The 13800-nt window shown below is 46.8% G+C and overlaps 1 protein-coding gene across 1 annotated transcript in view; it reads right to left on the bottom strand.

Annotated features, from left to right (window-relative positions):
* Raf1 (Raf-1 proto-oncogene, serine/threonine kinase) overlaps positions 1-13800 on the bottom strand; it is a 68351-nt gene that overhangs the window by 15124 nt on the left and 39427 nt on the right. The window contains exons 2-6 of the mRNA XM_076841169.1: positions 10205-10437; positions 5178-5290; positions 3096-3198; positions 2672-2829; positions 1116-1214 (exon numbers count right to left, since the gene is read on the bottom strand). Coding sequence (XP_076697284.1) covers positions 1116-1214; positions 2672-2829; positions 3096-3198; positions 5178-5290; positions 10205-10411 — 680 coding nt within the window. The 5' untranslated portion in view covers positions 10412-10437. The remainder of the gene's footprint in view (positions 1-1115; positions 1215-2671; positions 2830-3095; positions 3199-5177; positions 5291-10204; positions 10438-13800) is intronic.

Raw genomic sequence — 13800 nt, 5'->3', positions numbered from 1 at the left:
CAGCTGGGGCGTAGCTCTTTGGTTGAGCACCTGCCTAGTACTCGAAAGGCCCTGGGTGCATTACCGACACCCGTCTCAGAGCATAATGTCAAACACTGTCATTATTTGCTGTAAAGATGAGTTCAAGCTTTGTTCTGATTCAGGGACACCCACTTAGGAACTCAAGGGACTGAAGGCACGTTTTTCTAAGGAAAAAGAAAAAAAAAATCACCTTAAAAAAAAAAAAAAAAAAATCAGGGGCTGGGGTTGTGGCTCAGTAGTGGAGTGCTCGTCTAGCACATGTGAGGCCCTGGGTTCGATCCTCAGCACCACATAAAATAAATAAAGTATTGTTTTCAACTGCTTCCAAAAAATAAAAAATGTCAAAAAAAAAAAAAAAAAAAAATCACCTTTGCAGGTACTTGTCTATTTATGCCTTCAGAAACCTAGATTGTTCCAATTTTCAGAGGCAAGTACAGTTTTATGGCCCAATGTGGTTTGCAAATTATCAAAAAAATCATACATAAATATATATCACTTTATAAGGGCCTTTCGATGTTACCTGATTATATATGTATGAAAAATATTGTTAGACAAAGGTGTACATTTTATTTTAGGTTCTATATAATGTGTAACACTTAACACAAACTCAACTAAATCCTGGTTCTTAAAGCTGAGAAAGAAAATAAACTATAAGCAAGGCATAAAGAAAGGATACTTATACTAAAAAAATTATATATTTTTTAAGACAGCAAAAATACCATAGTCTTGGCAATTCGAGGCATTTCGGAAATGAGGGTCTTATTACTGATAAATCACTATTTCAGTTTGGGGACCAGTCCCACTGGGGCTCATCTTACTGTATACCAAGGAAGGCAGAGTGGCAAGCTTTTAAAATGAGATATTCAGGGAAGTGTTATGATACCAGAAGGAACTGCATACAGAGTCACTTTCTGGGATGTCAGAACTACAGGGCCACAAATGGGAGCGCCCCGTGTGTGGGACAGCAGTAGCGAGGCCTGGAGGAATGGCCAGGGCTCCACACGCCACGCAGCGAAGACTCCCGCCATCTGTGGCAGCATGGTACCCCCCACCCTACGTGATTCCCCAGAGGACAGCTCCAGGTGAGCCAGTACCTGACAGGGATCCGGGAAACAGACTCTCGCATCCGACGCATCGTCAAGGAGGGCAGCGCCGGGGCCCCGCTCTCGCCAATGGTGGAATTTGGAAACAACCTAAGTGACATCAGCGACAGAAAGACTCGTTTATAGATGTGCAGAAAACCAGCTGCCCGCCTTGCAAACTCACAGCTGCCAAACGGAAATCCCCCACCACGTTCTCCACCACTATTCCAGGCCACCTGAGTAAGGGGGCAGCAACCAAACGACTGGGATTGAATGAGTGCAGAATGTCATCTAGGAAGTGGTTCCCGTGTTCAGCTCCCTCAAAATCCTTCATGAAGCTCCAGGAGGGCGCTGCACCACCCAGCCCACTCAGCGCTCTCTGGAAACCATGTCCCGGAGACAGAGAGAAGCACCAAAAGTCATCAGTGAGAGCACAGGGGCCCTGTCCCTGATGAGGCCCCCGCCTTCCTCCAGCCTGTGCTCAGCTCAGCCTCCTGGGAGGGGGGACTGCAGGGAAGGCCACCCTCCTTTTTTCAGAAATGAACTGAGGCTCAGAGGTGTCCGTCAGTGACAAACTGAGGATCTGACGTCTGCTGGCTCCAAAGTTTATACTATTTATGTTACTCAAGCTGTCTGCAAAAGTCAACGTGTGACTAGCAAGAGAGCAAAGACGACATTGCTACTATGGTGTGTATGTGTGTGTGTGCGCGTGTGTTGGAAAATTAACTCAGGGTCTGTGGAGTGACAGTCCCTTAGCCCCACGGTGGCTTAATCATAATCCCTTAGTTTTCTGCTGCCTTCTACCCTCAAGAAAGGATAAAACTTTGGGGCTGGGGATGTGGCTCAAGCGGTAGCGCGCTCGCCTGGCATGCGTGCGGCCCAGGTTCAATCCTCAGCACCATGTACAAACAAAGAAGTTGTGTCCGCCGAAAACTAAAAAATAAATATTAAAAATTCTCTCTCTCCCTCCCTCCCTCTCTCTTTTAAAAAAAAAAAAAGAAAGGATAAAACTTTGACTTTTCACATCCTGGTAAATGTAAGTTTTTGAAAGGCACGCTGGGATGAGCAGTTTTAAATGAAAATTTCAATTATTTAATAAAATGTAACAAATACATTTTGATAACTGGTTTGTCTCCTGAAGGAAATAAGTATCTTTCAAACTGTTTTAAGCCCAAACCCTGTGTCTGAGGTAAAGAAACAGCACCAACTGTGCCCTCCTGCCCTTCCATGTCACCTTACTAAACAAAACAGAGCACTGTCGTTGGCGGCCTTGGAGAAATCGGTACTAGGACAGGAAGGCCAAGAATCTTTTGAGTTTGGTATCCGCCTGTCCTTTTCCTCACTGAATGTCACCATCTATTTGACAGGTGACAGGTTCTGCCTGCTTATTTTGGAGAATGTGAGCAGCACACTACAACTAGCTAGTCTCAGACCCCCCCCCCGGTTTCTAAAGCGGGTTCCCAGATCAAAACAATTCACCCAGCAAGTCTGCCCTGAGTCTGCGCAGTCAGAATGCACACCCCCGGCACCCCCAATATTTGGGGGAGGGAAAGAAGATGGTGCCTTACAGGAGCTGCCGGATGTTGCTCCAGTCCACACACATGGTGGGGACTTTGGTGCTACAGTGCTCGTGGAATTTGTAGCCACAAGTCTGACACCGAAATCCGTTTAACAGGAACTTCTGACAGATGTCGCAGAAGGCAAGCTTCAGGAACGTCTTCCGAGCCTGTGACAAAAGAACAGAGGTGTGGATTACACTTAGCCAATGAATCCCGTCCAAAGGCATTTCCACCCAACCTCCCAAACGCCTATGCAGACGAAGACGATGATGCAGAAATTAAGCACCCCTCTGGCTAACCGAGTCTAAAGGGCTTGTTATGAACAAAGCCATGGCGCGAGAGTTTTCAGCAATACAAAGAATTTACGCTCAGAAACTCCTAGTGCGCAACACAGGTCACCAACTTGCCCCAGAGAGACGACACTGCGACTTACAAAGTTGTGTGTGGTGAGGGGCACGTGGTCCAGGAAGTCCACCTGCAGCTCCTCTCCGATCAAGGAGGCGGCGTCTGTATTCCAATCTAAACGTGCTTTTTTACTAAAAATTTTGAAAAAGAGTGAAGAGGAAATGTTGGGACGAGTTGAGTGGGCGGGACAGCAGATCCCACTCTCCCTGCTACCTAGACACGGCGCATGTAACCCACACAAAAACACCAAGAGCCGGTGTCGTCATCCTCATGTTAAAAATGGGAAGATGGCCTGCCGATGGCGACTGTAAGAGTTGACTTGGAATCCAGGTCTACGGACTCCAGAGCTGGTGTTGTTAGTCTGCTTTGAACAGTGACATGTACCACTGTCTTGGGAAGGGTGTGGGGGTGAGCGGGGTGATGGGTGGTCCTCCCACCTCGGTCTCCCCAGCAGTTGGGATCGCAGGCGTGTTCCACCAAGTCCAACTTGTAACTATATCTTAACACAGGTTTTGTGATGTTAACATTCTATTTTAAAAAAACCCTACATCTTGCCAAGTGTGTATGAACATGACCACAGTGCCAGGATTTTCGTGTGTGTCTGCCTACTTCAATCTAGAAGATTCATAAATAGAAAGGGACTACAAATGCACGTTACCATTAATAAAAGACTCGTATCTGCAGAGCTGTTTACAGTCTGTAAAAACAAGTCTTTGGGAGACTCAACTGTCATAAAACTTACCCTGAGACTACTGTGTTGTAGAGAACACCAAATGTATCCATGTAAGTAAAACAGAATCCCAGCTCTGCGCTCTGCCCCATTTCCAGAAGGGTGAATCTCCGTAAGCAGAGAACGTCATACACACAGCACCTTTCAAACCCTGGCCCCACCTACCAGAAACCTCTCCAAGCCCTCTTCCTGATTATCCCCAGTAAATACCTAGGACAGGGCCCAGGACACTCTATAGCACTTTCCAGTCCTGTGCGTCCTAGTGAAGAGCGAGGGGGATCCCGCCTCCGCTCAGCCCTCAGCTGCTGTCCCGTGGGGCCAGCTCCTGATCATGCAGCTCTGGGGAAAAGCAGACCAAGCCCCTCCCGGTCTCAATCTTACTTCTAGTAACCAAGGAGCACTGTGGACGGACTGGCGGGTGGACCCACCCAGGGCTACATCCAGCTAAAGCTGAGGCCTACTGTGAGGATTTGTGCCTCCTGAACAGAAAGGAACAGATTCATCCGAGTTTGTCGGTGTAGTCTGGATGCCTCTCTGGAACTGGGATCTCCTCAAAACATGAAGATGTATGCGAAGATGAGTAGCAGAAGTCATAGCTTTCCAAGAACAAAGCCAAGTTCAAAGACCCTTCCAAAGTTTTCCCCATTTTGGGGGTAAAAATATCAGATAATGGATAATCATGGATGCTCGGTTGCTGTAGGTTTTAGTCGTGGTCCTTGACACCTGCAGCTTGCCACCACCATGAGACCCAGGTTAAGTTTTCCCTGCAGCAGAAGGATCGTGTCAGGACAGCCTCAGCAACCTGGTGAGACCATCTCAAAAATTTTAAAATACTTTTTTAGTTGTAGATGGACACAACACTGTTATTTATGTATTCTTTTTAAAAATATTTTTTAGTTGTCAATGGATTTTATTTACTTTTTTTTTTATGTGGTGCTGAGGATTAAACCCAGTGCCTCATGTGCGCTAGGAAAGTGCCGTATCACTGGGCCCCAACCCCGGCCACCCACCCCCTTCTCAAAATTTTAAAGGTTAGAGGTGGATCTCAGTGGTTCAGCACCCCTGGGCTCAGCCCCCAGAATCACCCCAAACAAAAAATACAAATGAATGAGTGAATCACTAGAGCTGACCTGGGGGTGGCAGAGCATACCCGGCCCCGTCCTCAGGAACACTATCAGCATCCACTGTGTATTTATTTCTCAAGAGACTATCCAGGCAAGGATGTCAAGTTCTTAGTGCCTTATTTCTCTGAATTATCTCTTCATAAACAAAGGTAGGTGACCACGTGCTATTTTATAGAAAGCTGGCACAAATATTTTTAATGAAACTAGTTATTTGAGTGACTATTCTGGAAGAGGAGCTGGCGGCTGGAGCTCTTACCCTTTGTGTTCGTGGAGAAGGCGGAACACGGCGCAGCATTCGGGCTGCAGGCCTCTGACCTTGAGCGCCTTCATGAGGCAGTCGTGCAAGCTCATGCCATTCCGCACGTTGACCTGAGAACAAAAGACACCCTTAGGAACCACAGCGCTAAGCAGCCCTCGGAAGAAGAGAACGGGTATCAATCAACGAATCTGTCAAGGGGGCGCTGAAGACTTACAAAGCACTGATTGCAATGTCAAACACACATGCACACACAGGAAGCAACCTGAGTGCCCAGCAGCAGGGGAGTGCTTGAATCAAGCGCGCAGCACCCAGACTGTCACACACTAAACGCATCCATTGTGTTACACTGCTTATAATAATGTAGAGGGGAACCCATGATGTATTGACTAGGGGAAAATATTTTCAGGATAATACAAAGAGTAAGAGTAGGAAATGGGGACACCCGTTTGTACAAGTGTGGAAATACTCTTAGTAGTTACAATCAGAGATTGCAGTTGAGAAGAATAAAGGACACTTTCCCTTTACACATCTCTAATTTCCCTTTACACATCTCACTTATGTACACACAAACATGAACACCCCCCCCCCCCAGAAAGGAACATGAGCCAGTATGAGCCATACACAAAATGAGATGAGTTTATGGGATTTTAAAAAATTGCCTCCTCTTGCCCAGTGTGGTGGCCCACACCTGTCATCCCAGTGGCTTGGGAGGCTGAGGCAGGAAGATCTCAGCAATGGTAAGGCCCTGAGCAACTCTGAGACCCTGTCTCTAAATAAAACACAGAATAGGGCTGGAGATGGGGCTTGGTGGTCAAGTGCCCCTGAGTTCAATCCCTGGTATCCTCCACCCCCACCCAAAAAAATTGCCTATCTCAACAAAATGGCTTAACAAAATGTTAGGGTTTTCCTAACAAAAATTCTATCTCACATGAGCCTTCCACCATTATACCATTAAAGGGGAAACAGGAAGTGCACAAAATACAGCTGCTGTCCTGCTGAAGGGACCAGACCAGTTATCCTGAATTTACATTCATACCACACCACACAGCCTTAGTAGCATCCAGTCCCTCCACTATCACTCGTACCCAATCTTCAAAGGCTAGGCAGAGGCTGGTCATGGTGGCACACGGGTGTCCCCACTTCCTACTCTTACTCTTTGTATTATTCTGACCCAACTCAGAAGGCGGAGGCAGTAAGATCCCAAGTTGGAGCCCAGCCTCAACAACTTAGCAAGACCCTGTCTCAAAATAAAAAGTGCTGGCAGAGTAGCTCAGTGGTAGAGCACCCCTGGGTTCCATCTCCAATGCAAAAAAAATATGTCAGGCCACTCAGGTCAGCAGAGCCAGCGAGGAGGACAGAACACAGCTGGGCGACACCTGGGAATCGCCCGCAGCGGGATTCCTCCTCCTGAAGCTCAAAGTGCAGCAGCTCACAGAGGCCATCCCAGGCCCTTCCCAACAACCCTTTTCTGGCCAGTTGAGGGCAGAGAGGTCTGCGCCTGACAGCAGACAGTCTCCACAACAGGCCACAGACCTGCATGCAGGCAGAGCTAACCAAACAATCTGGGAGAAAAGGAGGGAAAGTCAGTTTAAGGATCCTGACGGCCTCAGTGAGGGCCATGCCAGAAGTTTCCACAGGTTTCATGGGAACGCGTCTGCCCAGTCATCAGTCTTTGAAGCATCAAGATGGGCTCTGCACTAAGAGGGCACAGCCTAGAAGAACGTGAACCTGCACAGCCATCAATCCCGGAGATAATTGGGGGTGCGGGGGGGGGGGGCAGGAAACTTTCCCCAAGGATCAAATTGGGGAGGAAAGAAAAGGTTTTTCCAAACTACTAAAGGTCCGACAGAGATTTTTGTAGCCTCTTTGATCACTGATGGTTTCCCTCTCTCCTTCAGATGTGTGGAAGAGAGGGAACGTGCTATCAGAGGGCTAAGAGGGGGACCAAGTGATTCTTCAAGTAGATGAAGATGTCTCTTGGCTGGAGATGGTGGCGCACACCTGTAATTCGGTGATTTAGGAGGCTGAGGTAGGAGGATCACAAATTCAAAGCCAGCCTCAGCAATTTAGGCCCTCAGCAACCCAGCGAGACTCTTGTCTCTAAATAAAATATAAAAAAGGGCTAGGGATGGGGCTCAATGGTTAAGCATCCCTCATCCCTGGTTTCGATTCTTGGTACCAAAAAAAAAAAAAAAAAAATCTACCCACCCATCCTCCCTGTAGCCCAGTTCTGGGGACGAGCCCAGGGGTGCTCTATCACTGTGTCACACTCTCAAGTCCTTTTTATTTAAACTTTGAGATGGGGCCTCATTAAATTGCCCGGCCTGGGCTCAAACTTGCAATTCTCCTGCCTCGGCTGCCCAGAATGCACACCCAGCAAAGACACCTTCATCCCATGAATTCTCTGAGGAAAGACACTGGGCCGGCAGGGAAAGGCTACGTCACCTAATATCTTTAGCCCATATAAATGTTTTATTTACAAATAAATACATGAAATTAACATTCTAAAACTTTCTTGTACATACCAACGTAGTTAGTGTGTAACAGATCAATGTTAACTGAACCTTGTATCAAAATAATTGGGAAAGAAGAGATGAAAAGAGACTGAACAGAATGGCCACCCTTCGCTCAGTGTGACCTGGGAGGACGGGCATCACAACCCTGACCTCTCCACCTCCATGTGTATTTTAAATGCTCCACAGGTTGATTCTAGAGGCTTCCGAAGGCAGTGTTAATCTCAGAGAGACCCCATGCATTCCAGGAAAGCACTGAGCTGAGCTGACCTAAGCCACGAAGACACCAAGAATGAGGACAATGAAGGTGAACCCCGATCCGCGCAGCACCAGGACCTCCCTCCCTCAACCCCGAGAGGCCAGGCCTGCAGAGCCGGGAGGCAGCCCCTGGCTACAGCATACATCCTCATTAAGTCACGGGGTCCCAGGGCAGGACAGTTCTTGAAATGCTCTCTAACCTAGCGAGGTCCCCCTGGTGGCTGGTGCTAGCCTCGTCCCAGGGGCTGTGAAAGCACAGATCTGCAGCTCCTCCCTCCCCCATGCTCAGGACGCTGCATCTGAACCTGTTAGCAGATTACAGATGCCACAATTCTCAGCTCAGGTCACTCGCTCACAAAGTGACATTGAGAAGCAGCACAGTGGCAGGTCAAAGTGGCACATAAGTACAGAAGACACACAACAGGAGAAACTGACCATCTACTGCTCCTTGCTTCTAAAACTCTTTAAATAACCTTCCGCATCCTTTCTCTGGACCTGCTCTTTACTGCCCCCAGACACAGGCTGGAATCTGCTGGCGATTTCTGAGTTTTTCACTGAGGTTCCAGGGGCGCTGCCCCCTGGCAAGTCACTCCTCCCTCGCCTGCTGCTCCCCCAGAGCTGGATGCCCGGGCAAAGGAAGCTGGTTCTCCCGGAGGCAGATATGATCCATCTTTGGGCCAAAGAAACAGGAGAAGCTAACCCCTGCTAAAACTGTCTCCCAAGCTACAGAGGTCGAACTTATAAGGCTACTGGCTCCAAACAAAGACCACGCAGATGACGACTCGTGCAACACTGAGGAAGGACCGCAGCCCAGAGGGCTCAGGAATCAGGCACAGGACCAAGCAGGAGCTCGGTCTGTCAAGGTCAGGGAGCAGAGGTCCAAACCATCACGCACCACGTCTGGAAGACACAGCTCATAAAGACAACCAGGGTTTTCCTTTGGGTCGGCCGCTTGGGCTCCATACACCAGCACTGGCCAAACTGCTGCCCGGCCTCTAGGCAAACTTGTAGAGATGGCAACGGATGGACAGTAATGCCCAGAAGAGGGGCCACATGGTCCTCAGATTCCCCTGACATTCCCAATTCCTACTTGACCTCCCAATTTAAGGTCAGAAAGAAAACTTTCCATTTTAGGAAGGGGAACAAACATAAATGTAGTTGGTCTTTTGTGGTTTCAGGTCAAAATGCACCTAAAAGTGTCCAACACCGCAAATGGGGGTGCCATTGGTTCCCAAAAGAAGTATAAACAAACTTATGAAGAGGCTGGGGAGGGGTGGCTCTGTGACAGAGCGCTTGCCTAGCGTGCGGGAAGCCTGGGGTTCTGTGCCCGCTCTCTGGCATGAGGATCAGTCTATATTAGCACACTGACACTGGCTGGCCCAGCCCGCCCACCTCGGGGCCTGGCTTCTTCATCTACAGGGCCCACGAGGGGGGCTGTGTTCACACATAGAGCCGAGGGTGGGAAAGGAAGAGACGGGCAAGTTTTGCACAAAGGTTTTCTTAAATGTCCCCAAGCATAATACAACTTCATTTTTCTACTTTAGTCAGGTGGCTTTTTTTTTTTTTAATTGGAGAATACAAAGCTTTTTGAATCAAAATGTTAACAAAAACTGTACATTTTCTGTAGGAAAACTCAGCGGCAGTGTCCTACCATGATTCCAACGTGAACCGGTCACTGGTTCTAGAAGAATGCACTTTGCAGAAATGACAAGTGTCCTGGCAAAGGGACAGGAGACACTGACCATCGACTGCTCCTTACTTCTAAAAACTGAGATCTAAGCTGCCTGTGAATTCGTCCTGAGCCTGTGAAACATACCCGAATGATTTTTTTTTTTTTTTTTTTTGTGGTGCTGGGGATTGAACCCAGGGCCTTGTGCATGCGAGGCAAGCACTCTACCAACTGAGCTATATCCCCAGCCCTGATTTTCTTAATTTTTCCACACTTTTTAAAAACTACCTTAGCTGAAAGAACTAAAGAAACTTTTCAAAGAAAAGTCTCACAAATACCCCCCTCAGTAGAACGGACAATTTGCCTAGGTAAGTAGTAAACAGGAGGCCATAGTGGGCGACAGCGACGCCCAGGGGTGGAGAGGAGGGAGGAAGGGAGAACAGCAATGTGACAAGACAGAGTCTGCCTCTGGAAAAATGAGTTTATAAAGACCCGTGATGAGGTTCCCGCCTCTGAGTGGGACAGCACGCGCCACACTGTCCTCTACTCGCAGACGGGCAGCCCGGGGAGGAGCACGCACATACCACTGTTCTCTGCTTGTTCGGCAAGAAGACCCGGATAGTGCTGCTGGCCTTGGAAGAGTCTGTGAGCTTGCCGTCGTCCGACGCCCGGCGCTGGTAGCCGAACTGCTGGCCTATGGTGGGGGAGATGCAGCTGGAGCCGTCAAACACGGCATCTTTGAGTCCAAAGCCATTGCTGATCGTCCTCCAGGCCCCCTGAATGTGCTCCATTGATGCAGCGTAAATGACACTTGAACCTGGGCGAGCAAAACCAGTGATTATGATTCTAGAACAAAAGCACTTCAAGGAGCACCATATACAGAGCAGGGGTGAGCCTTTTTTAGAATCTATAAATCATACAGAAAAATTCCTGTAACAGTCTGTTTCCACAAATATTTCAGACAAAACAAGGGCAATGGGGACAGGAGCTGGGGTTACACTGCCAACCTGGGGCGCAGGCCCAGACCTCCTGGCTCCTAGTGGAACACTTTGTCAATCGCATTTCTCTCCTTTAGGGATTACTGAGTATGAGTCACTGCCCCTGAATCTGACCAACACATTACTATGAGGACTGCGGAGGAGGGGCTGGGGACACAGCCCGGTTGGTAGAGGGTTTGGCTGCCAGGCACGAGGCCCTGGGTTCAATACCAGCACCACAGACACACACACACAAAAATAAAAGCATCAGAATATGAGAACGAAAGTGGGTTTTTTCTTGCTGCAGTTGTTCTGCCTCCAAGAAAGAAAAAGAAACATATTTCTAAGATGTATGCTGCAAACCTTATCTCTCTCTCTCCATCTTTCTCTTTTTTTTTGGTACTAGGGATTGAACCCAGAGATGCTTAAACACTGAGCCCCATCCCCTGCCCCTTTTTAATAACATTTCATTTAGAGACAGGGTTCCACTGAGTTGCGTAGGACTTTGATAAATTGCTAAGGCTGGCTTTGAACTTGCCATCCTCCTGCCTCAGCCTCCTAAGCCACTGAGATTACAGGTGTGCACCACTGTCTCCAGGTAACATTGCATTTAATTTGTGTAAGAAGCCCACAGATTTTAAATTACTTCCTGAATCCCCTTCCCCAACCCTAGTCCAGTACTGGAGACGGAACCCAGGGAAGCTCTGTCCCCGGCTGGCTCTTATTTTTAAACAGGGTCTTGCTAAATTGCCCAGGTTGGCCTAGAACTTGTGAACCTCCTGCTTCCATCTCCCAAGCAGCTGGGATTACAGGCCTGTGTCATAGCACCTCACTGACTCCTTTTTTAAACCAAAGGATGCACGCTACCTGCCCAGAAACATCCAGGGAATAGGACCAATAACCAGATTCCACACCTGTCTAGATTTCATGTCTACGAATTTTCCACTATTAACTGTCAGTTCAGTTTTGGTGCAAAAACAAGCTTACAAACAGAACCAAGCAAGGACAGCCATCCAACCCAGAACAATCAAATGCTTTAACCAGACAACAAGGTAACTGCTCTGGAAATCACAGCTAGGACACAATGACAGCACGTCAGGCACTCTCAGATATCAGGCCTCGGGAGGCCCTGACAGTGGCTTAGAAGTCAGCAGCCACGCAGGAGCTGGAGATTGGTTTCCTCCTTTAGAAAACTGCCAGGTTGACAGAGAATCCCATCCTTCAAGGCTTCTTTCAGAAACTTGTCTTACTAACAGCTGCTGCCACTTACTAGACAGGGCACACTCCATCTCTCCTAATCACCTTGACCCCTGCAGTAACACTCTAGGTAGGAACTAGGGCCACATGTTCAGCTGAACTAGGCAGCCCTAATTCTACCCCCTCCACCCCCTCACCTGGCCCTCACCTCCCCAGGTACGTGTGACCATGAAATCATTTCAGAGCTGAAAGAGCCTAGAATTAAAGACTATATAATCCACACCTCTTGTTTTCAACCAGAAGTTTCTGTCTGAGTACCCACTATGTGCTACACTCTCTCCTATCAAAAGGGAGGTTAGATATTAACTAATCAGCCTTCAATATCTACAGGTTTCCACATTTGTGGATTCATCAATATAAAAAATAAGTATAAAAAAATGAATATCATGTATATCAATACTTTAAAAAGTCACAACTGTAATGAACATGGACAGACTTTTTTCTTTTCATTATTCCCTAAATAATACAGTATAACGATTTGCTACAGACAACAAAGTATACAGACATAGGTTCTATGCAGCTACTGCTCCATTTTATATAAGGGACTTGAGCACACACAGATTTTGGTAAGGGAGGGCGGAGGTCCTAGAATTAATTCTCAGCAGACACTTAGGACCACTGTATCCTGAACTGACAGTTGAGGAAACCAAAGAGGTTCAAATTTATTCAGAATCACAACATATCTCAAAACAATCTTTTCTTTTTTTGGTACCAGGGACAACTGAACTCAGGGACACTTATCCACTGGACCACATCCCCGACTCTTTTATTTTAAGGCAGGGTTTCACTAAGTTGCTGAGGCTGGCCTCAAACTTGACAATCCTCCTGCCTCAGCTCCTGAATTGCTGGAACTGCAGGCATGTGCCATCGTGTGCAGTCTTGGTACCACCTTTCTAGAAGAGATCATGGTAATAACCACTAAAATCTTGAAATGATCTTAAAGACTAATCCAGTGATTCTACTCTAGGAATTTAACCTATAAAAACTAAAGTCCTTGGCCAGAGCAATTAGACAGACGAAAGAAATTAAAGGCATAAAAATAGGAAAAGAAGAACTCAAATTATCACTATTTGCAGATGACATGATTCTATACCTAGCAGACCCAAAAGGGTCTACAAAGAAACTATTAGAGCTAATAAATGAATTCAGCAAAGTGGCAGGATATAAAATCAACACACATAAATCAAAGGCATTCCTGTATATCAGAGACAAATCCTCTGAAATGGAAATGAGGACAACCACCCCATTCACAATATCCTCAAAAAAAAAAAAAAAATACTTGGGAATGAACCTAACAAAAGAGGTGAAAGACTTATACAATGGAAACTACAGAACCCTAAAGAGAGAAATAGAAGAAGATCTTAGAAGATGGAAAAATATACCCTGTTCATGGATAGGTAGAACTAACATCATCAAAATGGCGATATTACCAAAAGTTCTCTATAGGTTTAATGCAATGCCAATCAAAATCCCAACGGCATTTCTTGTAGAAATAGAGAAAGCAATCATGAAATTCATATGGAAAAATAAGAGACCCAGAATAGCAAAAACAATGCTAAGCAGGAAGTGTGAATCGGGAGGTATAGCAATACCAGACTTCAAACTATACTACAGAGCAATAGTAACAAAAACAGCATGGTACTGGTACCAAAACAGGCGGGTGGACCAATGGTACAGAATAGAGGACACAGAAACCAATCCACAAAACTACAACTATCTTATATTCGATAAAGGGGCTAAAAGCATGCAATGGAAGAAGGATAGCATCTTCAACAAATGGTGTTGGGAAAACTGGAAATCCATATGCAACAAAATGAAACTGAATCCCTTTCTCTCGCCATGCACAAAAGTTAACTCAAAGTGGATCAAGGAACTTGATATCAAATCAGAGACATGGCGTCTGATAGAAGAAAAAGTTGGCTATGATCTACATACTGTGGGGTCGG

Source organism: Callospermophilus lateralis, chromosome 20 (genome assembly GCF_048772815.1).
Source record: "Callospermophilus lateralis isolate mCalLat2 chromosome 20, mCalLat2.hap1, whole genome shotgun sequence".
Lineage (NCBI taxonomy): Eukaryota > Metazoa > Chordata > Mammalia > Rodentia > Sciuridae > Callospermophilus > Callospermophilus lateralis.
Note: the sequence above shows the minus strand (reverse complement) of the source record. Positions and strands in the feature narration are given on the sequence as shown.